This window comes from Delphinus delphis, chromosome 3, assembly GCF_949987515.2.
Source record: "Delphinus delphis chromosome 3, mDelDel1.2, whole genome shotgun sequence".
Classification (NCBI taxonomy): Eukaryota; Metazoa; Chordata; class Mammalia; order Artiodactyla; family Delphinidae; genus Delphinus; species Delphinus delphis.
Genome location: NC_082685.1, coordinates 13,782,972 through 13,794,873, shown reverse-complemented (window position 1 = coordinate 13,794,873; position 11,902 = coordinate 13,782,972). Strand labels below are relative to the sequence as shown.

The window sequence follows — 11,902 nt, the reverse complement described above, 5'->3', positions numbered from 1 at the left end:
GGCTCATCTAGGCAGAGTTTTAAATATATACTCCAAAGTCTTTCCAAGAATTAATGTCAGTGTCCTGAAAGCATTTTGTCCTCTCGCCCCCACCATCAGTCCATTCTTCATGACGTAGCCAGAGGAAGATTTCAAAACCTGAAATCAGACCCTCCTCAGCTTTAAAATCTCCTGGGGCCCCCAAGCGTCTGAGGGTAAAATCAAAACTCCCCAGGGCAGCGTACAAGACCTGGTTTGATACCTCTGCAGGTGTCCCCAACCTCATCACCATCCCCCAGTACCCCACTCGCTGGCTCAGCTCTAGCCACGCTGACCTGGCTGTGCTTCAAGTCAGCCTACCTCCTAGCCTTTGCACCTGCTGTTCCTGCTGCCTGGAGCTCTTTTCTCTCCAATGGGTGGTTCCTTCTCACTTTTCACCTCCAGAGAAAGCCCTCCCTCACCTTCCCCATCTGACGTAGGCTCCACCACTCCGAGAGCGCAGCTAATCCTCATCTCATCCCTCTGTTTTAATTTCTCCCTAGCACAGCACAATCCTGTATTTATCAACCTGGCAGAAAAAAATCCCATGACATACACACTGGTCCAACGTGGAAAAGCAGATTCTGGGCAAAGACAAGCCTTGCCAACCTTTCCCAAAATGTTTCCCAAAATGCCTGCATGCGCTAAAATGGGGAAATTAGACTCTGGCCAAACTGCCCCAACATCCCTGCAGGAGGAAGAGTTTCAGGCAGCTAGAGGCCCACCCCCCCCCCCCCCGGGGTATCCTGTAACCTGTGTGTTTAAATGAATGAATGGGATTATGGGGAGGAAGCTCCCAACACACACACACACACACACACACACACACACACACACACCCTCGAGTTTCTGGGGAGGAAGCTCCCAACACACACACACACACACACACACACACCCTCGAGTTTTTGGGGAGGAAGCTCCCAACACACACACACACACACACACACACACACACACACACACACACCCTCGAGTTTCTGGGGAGGAAGCTCCCAACACACACACACACACACAGACAGACACACACACACACACACACACCCTCGAGTTTCTGGGGAGGAAGCTCCCAACACACACACACACACACAGACACACACACACACAGACACACACACCCTCGAGTTTCTGGGGAGGAAGCTACACACACACACACACACACACACACACACACACCCTCGAGTTTCTGGGGAGGAAGCTACACACACACACACACACACACACACACGCACACACACACACACACCCTCGAGTTTCTGGTCTCTTTCTGTTCTTTCCTGACTGGAGCATTCTGGGGAAGGAAGAAGGGGTTGGCTTAGGGGACTGGGTCCAGGGAATCCCAAACCTTCACACTTTTTTGGCGGGAGGTCAGGAGTTCTCAGGGTATCTCCCCGTGGGGTCCCACTGGAAAGTGCTGAGGGCAGGGGTTTTGCTTGGCAACCAGAGATGGGAGGGGGCACTGGGGGTCTTGGCCCAGGACCCCCATCCCTTTAAGGGTTGGGGGAGGTCCCCTAAGGGGGATTAGCAGCAATGGGGAGCTGTATCGGGTCATCCGATCTCAGCCCACCCTTCAATGGGGCACACAGGCCAAAGGGAATGGGGAGAGGGTGTGGCACTGGGACCCTCGGCATTGTCTCAGGCAGCTCTCCGGGCCTCAGTTTCGTCGTCAAATGGGTGGGTTGAACTCTACGATATGAGGATTGGGTATGTGGGGGGGAAAAGGGAGGCAAACCCCCATAGGGAAGTGGGGACGGCGCGGGAGCCCCAAAGCCGACCCCTTGGTCCCCAGGGTTTGGGCGCCCAAGGGCGCATGTGCTTTTGAAATTCCATCCTCCCCCCTTCCCTGTTTATTTTTTGCACAAACATCAAAAGGGACTCTGGTACACCCGGGGGGCCCTCCAATCACCACCCTAGTCCCTCCAGGCCCCAGACCACCCTAGGAGGCGCTCCAGGAAGCCCTGCCCCTTGCCCAGAGCCCGCCCCTCGAGGGAGCTGAGAGTTCCATACTTGGCAAATTGATCTTGGGCCCCAGGGGTTGGGGACCCATCTTATGGCTTCCCCAGGGGGCAGGAGACAGAGCCTCCCGGTACCACAGCCCTGGGACCTGGCCTCCTTACTAGGGGGTGGGTTTTCCTCCCATCCCAGCTCGAAAGTCCCCCTAGACGATGGGGGAGTGGCCTCAAGTAGGGGGATGTGCCTTCTTCCTTCCTCGCGCCCCACTGCGCGGCCTCCTGAGGGGGCGGGGCGTTGCCATTCACCTTTCCCCAGAGGGGGAACTAAATCCAGGGCGCAGGTGCAGCCCAACCTCAGCACAGAGCGCGGACACTCGCCCCCTGGGAGGTCCCAGCTCGCGGGCGCCGCCCCACCCCGTGCGCTCTGCGCAGGCGCAGTGGTGCCCGCCTGCGTGCCCCACGCTATGGAGCAGGCGCGGCCCCGCCCTCCTCGGCGGAGCGCGTGTCCGACTTAAGCTTGACGAACTCCTTGGCCACCTCGTCGTTGCTGCGTTGCGACAGGATGCGCAGCACCGTGAGGCCCGTGTCGTCCATGTGGATGCGGCGGCCAAGCGGCAGCCAGCAGGCGGCGCTCCCGCGCTGGACCAGCTCGCGCAGCTGCAGCACGGCCAGCCCCACTGTGCGGTCCTCGCGCGCGAAGCAGTAGTCCTTGACGCACACCTGCAGCTCATAGCACTCCGGGCCCGCTTCGGCGCTCAGCGTGCTGCGGGAAGGCTAGGCGTGAGGACACGTCCCGCCCACTGACCAGCCACGCCCCTACCGGTGACCCCCGCTTCCCCTGCCCCGGGTCACGCCCACAGCCGCGCATTCTGAGCTGGGGCATTCTGAGCTGGGCCATTCCCATAATGAGTGGCCTCCTATTTTCATAACCTTCCACTTAGGCCGGGCCCCACCCCTGACCCAGATGTCCGGCCCCATAGCCCCGCGCTGGGACACGCCCACATCAGCTGACAATGTCCATCCCCAGCATTGTCCCTGCCAAGTCTCTCCTTCCCTTCTTCCTTTTCCTCACCCAAGGACGCCTCCATCAGACTACTCCCAGCCCCCAGCCAAGCCACATCCCCACCCCCAAGAGACCCTTCCCCCAGAGTCCTCTGGCTAGGCCATGCTCCCACCCTGTGATACCAGCGCCCACACTCTCAGCCAGCTGAGCTGCTGCCTCCACCACCCTACCCAGATATGACACCAAGAAGCCCCTTTACCAGGCTCCCATCTGAACTCAAGTTCTCCCCTTGACGTGGCCCCTCCCCCCTGCTCCCTAGCCTACTCTTCGTACGCCCATGTAACCTGCCAAGATGTCTCACCATGAGTGACTACCCACTCCAGCGCTCCTCCCCCTCCCCCAGGCTACGAAAGGCTACGAAGTCGCCAGTGCGGCCTGATGCTGGCTAGTCAAGAACTCATTTCTTTCAGGCTACATGCACACCGATCCCTTGCCTCTCCTTCCCAGGCTACATTCCTAGCCCTCAACTAGTTTGGGCCACCCCAGGAGACATCTGCCCCCTCCTAGGCGGTGCTCTTGCCCCCAGGGATTGCTTCAGGTGACCTAGCTCTCCAAAGTCCTCTGACCAAGAGCTCTCCCCTCACAGGACTGGCCAGGCTCCTGTCCCTCAGGGGCCTCCACTTCCCCCCAGCTCTGATGTCCCCTTACCCCACTGTACTCTGTCCCCCAAGAACACCCCCAATGTTACCCTGCCCCAGTGAGGTTCACACCTGATCCAAAGATCCGCCGACCCTCACCCCCACCCCAGAGAACCCCTCTGTACACCTTGATCAGACTTGTTTATGTTCCCCATAAATCATCTGCTCCTCTAGACCCTGATGCCCCTGACCTAGGGAGCCCCACCTAGATGTGACCACAGTCCTACCCATACGACACATACCCCCATGACCTGGGCCAAGCCACACTCCACTCTTGTCCCCCAGAGCAGACTCCTCCAGATGACCTGCCCCAATAGCCCTGACAAAGTTCATTGCTGACTCGAGGAGGTCCATGTCTATGCCCCTCAGCCCCTCACCCACAAGCCTCTTGCCCCATCATGACCAACCACGCCTCTTAAACAGACCAGAATCTCCAGCCCTGGAAATGCCCCTGCCCAACACGCTCCTTCTGGCCAGACTCCTCCCCTTCATGAGCCCTCATCATGAGGTTATATCACACTCACTGTCCTCTGGGACCTGTCTGCCCCCCTAGGTGGTCACCTCCATCCTGGTGTTCCCTCACTGATGTCACTCCTGTACTAAGGTGCCTCCCTTCCCAGCATACCCACCTAGGATGTGAGCTCTCCTGTTCCTGTCCCTAGGTACCACTGGCCCACCAGACATCCCTCCTGCCTAGTGGGCCCTGAGGTTCATATAGCGGATGTCCCCTTGCCATTCTCCCCTAAGCATCCCAGACTTACAACTGGAAGCTCTCATTGTACTTTGGGGCCCAGCTGTTGTTCTTAGATTTGGTCGCAAACTTGCGTTTCTTGTCACTGAGCTGGGGCCCGATGATGTTGACCTCGATGAATGGCCGGAAAATGCCAGAAGTCTGCCACTTGAGGTCATTGGCAGCCACCACTGTTGGGGGAATTAGAAGGTAAGGTTGGTTAGAGTCCCCCAGTACACAGTTGTGGTTTTCAAAGCCTGTCTGAAAGACTACATTTCCCAGAATGCTTCTGTAGCCAAGTGTGGCCATATGACTAACTTCCAGCCAATGAGATGTAAGAGGAAGTGATGCGTACAGCTTTCAGGTTGTGGCTTAAAAGGCAGGGAGAATGCCCTAAACTTTCGCCTTCTCCTAGCTGCAAGGTGGGATGCTGATGGGGGCTGAGTTCTTTGGGACCCTACAGAGGAAGAAAGCATATTAGGGATAAAAGTACAACAAAAGATGTCAGGGGCCTGGATCCCCAACACTGTGAAGCCTCTTCATCAATTCTGGGCTGACTGTCCTCGGAGTTACCTCAGAGAAAGCTTTATTCCATCTATCTTGTTTAAGCCACTGTTATTTTAGGCTTTGGCTAAGACAGCCCAATCTGTGTTCTAATTAGAAAATAAAAGCCAACAAAAGGAAAGCAGAGCTGAGACAGAAAGTGGAATGAGGTCTGTAACACTCTTTGTACCTCTTCAGCCAGCTATGCCTGAAGGTGGTGACTTCGGGAATTTTCAGTTTTATAAAAAGATTTTTTTTAACGAAAAAAAATTTCTTCCTTACACCAGTTTGAGTTTGGTTTTCTGTCTTAGAACCTGAGGCACTCTGAGGCACTCTCCCTCCCACCTCAGATTACTCACCTTTCACTGTGACCTTGTGTTCCCCAGTTCCTGGATGAGTGAAGAGCTCTACATGGACGGAGACTTCACCCACAGGGTCTTCCACACCCGAGCCTGGCCGGGGCAGGGGAGGATGCTTGGCATAAGTTTCATTCTTTCCCACCCACCAGAAAGGACCTGGACTGCCTCCCACCCACCATGTGCTGGCGGCACCAGGTCATCAGCCGTGACAGGGTGGCACTGAGGGTGGGCTGGGAAGATGGGTATTCTTAGGGAGGCCAAGAATCCTGGGTTCTAGCCTTTCACTGCCTCACTGTGTGATCTCAGGCAGATCTCTTAACTTCTCTGAGCCTAATGTCCTTTTTCTCATTCCCTGTCATTAAACTCAGCCTTCATCTTTCACACCATCTTGGCAGCATCTGATACCCTGGCTTCCTGTGCCTCAGTTTCTCCTCTTGGCTGCAACAAGGCCACACTCTCCAATCTGTTCTCATCCTACAGATTAGTCACTCCTTCTCACCCTCTTTTGCCATTTCCTCCTCCTCTGTTGATCTTCAAGCCGTTGGGGCAGGTGGTGCCTTAGTCCTCAACCCCTTTTTTGTTTTCATTTCCTCCCTAAGTACTGGTACGGTGGAAAATCCTGTCAGCTCTACCTTTAAAATACACCCAGAATTTGGCCCACCTCCTTGGCCTCCATCCTGGTCCAGCCCCCATCAACCTTCTGGCTCCATCTCACACTTCAGGTATGGCTAAATGAATCATGGCCGCCCAGTCAGAGCATTCCCTGGCCATGGCTGCAGTGACTGGCTCAGGAATGGTCATGTGACCCAAGATAGGCCAATAGGAGTTGTCCCTGGGCCAACTAGGCCAACCTGGAATATTGCAGTGGCCTCCTCGCTGTCTCCCTGCACCCTCCTCTCAGCTTCTTTCAGTACACCAGCCAGAGAAATCCTAACTCAGATCATGTCCCTTCTCTGCTCAAAATCCTCCCATGGCTCCCATCTCACTCTGAAATAATCAAAGTCCTTTTGTGGCCTGCAGTGTCACTCCTGACATGTGTCACTATTACCTCTCCTGCCTCACCTCCCTCCACTCTTACCCTTGCCACGTTGGCTCCAGCCTCACAGGCTTCCTCACTACTCCTCCAACACACTGTGATAACACGACCCAGAATCCTCAGCTCTCCTGAAGTGACAGCTTGTAGAGAAATCTTTCATTTTCCCTGCCATTCCTTTTCCAATAGACCATCTCAAGTTTCCATTGAGAAATGTCCCTACCTCACCTCAGACCTTGTGGCTCCATCTCACACTTCAGGTAAGGCTAAACGAACCACGGGTGCCCAATCAGAGCATTCTCTAGCCATGGCTGCAGTGATTGGCTCAGGGATGGTCATGTGACCCAAGCTGGGCCAATAGAAATTGGCCCTGAGACTTTTGCTGTAACTCTTAGGAAAGAGTCTCTCTCTGGTTAGGCTGGCAAGGCTGACTCTACCCAGTGAGGGGAGAGTCCACCTCACAGAGGTCTCAACAGAGACCAGTGACCGATGGCATTGTTGGAGACTCTAGATCCAGCTATTACTGATGCCAAATCAATTCCTAATCTTTCAGTTACAGGCTCACAAATTCTCTAGTCTGCCTGAGTCAGGGTAAGGTACGCTTCAGTTTCTGGCCACCACAAGCATCCTGATTGATTAGTTCTGATGGGGATCATTGAAGGAGCAATTTAAAAGCTTCTGTCCCCATTCCTCCCTCTGTGACTCTTGGGAAGGGCATCCTGTGGGGCCTGGGAACCTGTGACCGTCAGCACCCCCACCAGTCCCCTCCCCTGCCCCTCAGGAAGCTCCCCACACCTGGAGCACTCCATGCATGGGGGGAGGAACAGGGGGAAAGGCAGGGGTGGGTGTGGGGAAGGAGAACGGGTCAGTCCAAGGTTGACCGGGTTACCTGTCTCTGGGCGGAAAGTGACCGAGGCTCAGGGGGCAGAGGGGCCTGAAGACCCTGCACCCCCTCATCTTCGCTGCCCACCCCAGGCTGCCTTCCTTGTCATCTCAGGCTCCCACCCCCCTTGCCCCAACCAGTCACATGCTCAGCCTCACCCGCCACCCCCAGGCTGATGCTTCACAGCAAGCTCAATCCGGGCCAGACTGAGGGGTGCCAGGGGAGAGTCGGACAGTGGTGGGTGGGGTGAGGGGTCAGATCATGGCCAAAGCTAGTAAGAAGGGGGAGGGGGGCAGTGCTGGGCACCCCCATCCCGTGGTTTGCTGGCTCCAAGGGGAAGGGTCTTTCGCGGGCTTCTCTGTGCTTTCCCCAACCCCATCCCCACTCCCCAAGTCCTGGACACCCCCTACAGGGGAAGGTTCCTTGGGCAAAGGGCTTAATCTCCTCTGAGACTCAGCTTCCTCATCTATGGAATGATGGACGCCCTGTGGAGCGACCAGGAGGAATGTTTTCCGAGAGTCCCTGAGAAATGCTTGGCACAAGGGCTGACCCAGAGTTAGAGCCTAAAAAATGTTGGTTTTCTATGCTTAGAAAAGTGACATCAATAATCATAATAATCATATAAACAATAATAATAAAACAACTAACAATTGTTGCCAGCTAGTACACGTCAGGAACTTTCCTGTCAGGAAAGTCTCAGGGCTAAATTTAATTCACCTAATCCTAAAAATAATCCTATGAATTAGGGTCCTTGACTGCTCCCATCTTACAGATGAGAAACCTGAGGCTCAGGGAGGCAGCCTGTTGCCAGAGGCGCCCAGCCACGGAGTGGCAGAGCTGTAATCTGAGCCCGCTCTTAACCGGGCAGGCGCCTGTCTGGGGGGACCCGGGATCTGGTTTAAGAGAAGCACCTAGGGAGAAACGAATTGCGACTCGAATCGCTTCTCCTTCCCCACGTGGAACCAGCAAGCCGTCCTTCCCCCTTGTCCGCCTCGGCCCCCTCGCAGCCAGTCGGGTCTGGGCGGGGCCCCGCAGGCCTGGGAGACGGAAGGACGGGCCTTTTACTAGCCGGGCCGGGAGGGGCGCAGGCACCGGGCACCGGGCGCGGGTGGGCGGCGGAAGCACGTACCCTTCTCAGGATAAATGTCTTCACTAAGGGTAAACCTAGTCCCTTTTCCACCATGGACTAATCACGGTGGGGAGGTGGAGAAAGGAGGGAAGGGAGGAGTGGTGGGGGGAGAGACGAGCGAGCGAGAGGCGAGGATGGAGGGCGAGTGTGCGTGACGGGGAGTAGGGTAGGCGCGGAGAGGGGGCGGCGAGTGAGAGGGAGGAGAAACAAGAGAGAGAGAAACGTCAGCTGCAGACGGACAGACAGACAGCCTCCTGCTCCGGGGGCACACCAGGGACACTAAAAGCAGCAGCGTGGGCTGGGCACGAAGCCGAGGGCCCTAGGCCCTGGGCTGACTCGGGGGGGAAGGGGCCGCTTGTGGCCACGGGGTCTAGCACCCCTCACCCCGGCCTCCTCTTTCACTGCCGGAACTAAACCTGGGTCAGAGGCCAAACTTCTCTCCGTTGTCTGCACTCTTAGGGCCAATTTTGAAAAGGGTGGTCCCCAGGGAGGGGAACTAGGACCCTGGAGTTCTGCCCCCCCAGCCCCAGCTGCTGTGTGCGAACTCAGAGAGGGACAGGAGACAGAGGCAAGAGAAGAGAGAGAGAAAGAGAGAACTTGAGAAATGAGAACTCCCTCTCCGTCCGTCCTCTCCAGGTCGGGGTCCCTCCCATCTCTGGGGCTGTCATTCCTTAGCCCCCGACAGTACAGAGGTCCCTCCCTGGGGTACTTTCAACCATTCCTCCAGAGGTCCCTCCCCGGGAGCTGCCAATCATTCCTTGGCCGCATGACGTCAGAGGTCCCGCCCCTGCCAGAGCTGTCAAACAGTCCTTAGTCAACTGCCGTCACAGGTCCCACCCCCAGAGATGTCAACCACTCCCTGGAACCAGGGCGTCGAGGTCCCGCCCCTAAGAGCTGTCAATCACTCCCTAGTCCTGGCCGTCAGAGATCCCTCCCCACAGCTTTCAATCACATACTGACACCATGACGTCATGGATTTTCCCCGGAGAGCTCATCCCCTCCTGGCCCAATGACGTCATAGGTTCCTACGAGCTGTAGATTGCTCATTGGCCTGGTGACACCATGGAGCTCAGGTGCGCCCCGGAGCTGTTAATTCGGCCCAGACCCATGACATCACAGAGGAGGTGAGTCAGAGGGGCTCGGCTGCCCCTGCGGGCGGGGGATTGTCATCGCGTTAACCAGTGGCTCCTTACCCTGGGCCGACTGCGTCTGCACGAATGTCTTGATGAGCAGGTCGGTGGCCTGCGTGTAGAGGGACAGGGCGTAGCGCAGGGACTGCAGGTCTGGACTCTTCTCCAGGAAGGTTTTCTTGAGGCCCACGCCACCCGCATGGAAGTATTGCTGTGGGGAACAGGGTGGAGAGAGGTAAGGCTGGCGGGACCCCCTACCCACGCATTGGGCTGGGCAGCCCCAACTCTCCCTCCCCTACTCCACTGCCCTCTGCTGTGATATGCCACGACAGGGCAGATCTTCAGAACACCCAGGTCCTGCTATTCCCTCACCTCCACCCCTGCCCCAAACACGCCTGTGGACTCCCAGCCCCCTCAGAATAACACCCATGCCCTGCACCCCTCCCAGCCTTCTTTCCAAAAGTCTTCCCTAGAACGTACCTGCCTCAGGGCCTTTGCACTTACTATGCTCACTGGCATGAAGGCCCTCCCAGCCCCACTCCCACTCCTTATTTTGCCACGGCTGGCTCCCTGTCTTTCTTTGATTAAGGTTTCAAGGAGTTTTCCTTAACCACCCCAACTACATGTGTTGCCAACCCTGTTGTGCTGTAACTCTCCATTTCAACAAAACATTTCCTTCAGAGTAGTTTTCACGCTTTTTATTTCATGGAGACCACGGTCCCTTTCATGTCTCCATGTTCTTGCATGGACTGGTTCCCTGCCTAGAATGCTGTTGCTTTGCCTTGTGAATTTCTATGCAGTCCTCAAACCCCACCACCTCCCACATGCCTTCTAATCCAGAAAGCCCTTACTGCCCCCTCCCTGGGCTCTCCCATCTTTTCTTCTACCCTGTCCTGACCCCACAAGGCTGGGGATGTCTACATCCAACTGACATCCAGCCTGGGGCTCCTCAAGTCCCTGCCATCAGCCAGCCTGGAGCTGACATAGAAGGGTCATCAGGAAGTGTTTATAAATGGAATGAATTAAGGTGGGTTTGAGCCTAGGTCCATGTCCACACCAGCCACACCCTCTGCCTGCCCCATCTGGGATGGGCAGGGGTGTGGCCTCTCACCTTGATAGTGTCCAGGGCCAGCTCAACAACTGCACACTGCTTCGGGGTCAAGCTCTTGGCTTCTTCTCGTACCATGTGGTCCTGGATGGATGGAGAGAGTGTCCACGTGGGCGGAGCAAATTCTGCCTTGGGGATCTGCCTATGGGTCTCATTCTTGCTAAACTCTGAAGAGTTGGATAGTGGGTCTGTCTTTTCATCATTGTGTTCCCAGTGCCTAGCATGTGGCTGGCACACAGCTGGTGCTCAATAAATATTTGTCAAATAAATTGTTTGTATTCTTGATCAAGCTGTATCTGAAGCTGAACCTTGCACCTCTTTTCAATACACTGAGCAAATACATTGTGATTAAGCCAGTCTGAGTAGGGTGTCTGTCCTTTGAGCCTGCAAAGCATGCCACTATTCTGGGACCTCTTCCCTAAGAAGCCTCCCACCCCAATGCCCTGCCCCCACCCCTGGCCTCACCTTGAGTTTAGACAGCTGACCCAGCTCCTTGGCTGCATTGAAGATCATCTGGGTTCCCTGTAGGTAACAACAGACATAACCCCGGTGAGGGTGGGGGGGTCCTTCTGCCCAGTGCCCAAGCTGCCACTGACACCCCAGCCCTGGACGCCATCTTGGTTCTTGTCCAAAGGCTCTGGGCAGGGCAATGGTTGTGTCCTGGGGACAGAGGTCTGGAGACCCCCAGGAAGTGCTGAGAAGGAGATGGTGACCTTGTCTCCAGAAATCTCGGTCCCGTGGGGTGCTACCCATCCTGCCATCTCCACCATGACCCCAGGTTTGTGGGACAGAGAAGAAAACAGAGAGCAGGCTGTGATGGTGTTTGCGGGTATGGGTGGGGCTTGCCAGCCCCAAGTCTTGGAGCCTTGAGCAAACTCAAGGGGTGGGCTCTGTGTAGTGAAAACCACTACCCACCATGGGCCCATTCCCTCTGTAGAAGAATTTCCCCAGTAATCTGGGGGGCCTGTTAATCTGACCTTTTAGAGGAAGAATCCTCCCCCTTAACACACACCTCAGTACCCCGCCCCCCAAACAGACATCAGCAATATGACATCCTGGTTATGGCTCCGATGAACCGGGTGGGCATGGGTTCAAATCCCAGCTCTGCTATGTGGCCCTGGGCAAGTCATTTAACCTCTCTGACCCCCAGTTTTCCCATCTTGATGGGGGAAATCATATCCCAGCTTAGCTGGGACTAATCGTGTCTTTGTTCAGTGTTCACAGTTCTTATCACTTGGTTTCGAGGTCACGGGCAGTGTTAGGGGAGACGGGGTCGTTGCCTGGAAGCTACATGTCCTGCCTCCTCCATCACTATGTTG

The 11,902-nt window shown here is 55.9% G+C and overlaps 1 protein-coding gene across 1 annotated transcript in view; it reads right to left on the bottom strand.

The window, feature by feature from the left end:
• Window positions 1-1,165: 1,165 nt before the first annotated feature.
• Window positions 1,166-11,902, bottom strand: part of UNC13A (unc-13 homolog A) — a 64,343-nt gene continuing 53,606 nt past the window's right edge. Inside the window, exons 39-44 of the mRNA XM_060006684.1 lie at window positions 11,049-11,105; window positions 10,587-10,667; window positions 9,539-9,686; window positions 5,301-5,393; window positions 4,430-4,589; window positions 1,166-2,730 (exon numbers count right to left, since the gene is read on the bottom strand). Coding sequence (XP_059862667.1) covers window positions 2,430-2,730; window positions 4,430-4,589; window positions 5,301-5,393; window positions 9,539-9,686; window positions 10,587-10,667; window positions 11,049-11,105 — 840 coding nt within the window. The 3' untranslated portion in view covers window positions 1,166-2,429. The remainder of the gene's footprint in view (window positions 2,731-4,429; window positions 4,590-5,300; window positions 5,394-9,538; window positions 9,687-10,586; window positions 10,668-11,048; window positions 11,106-11,902) is intronic.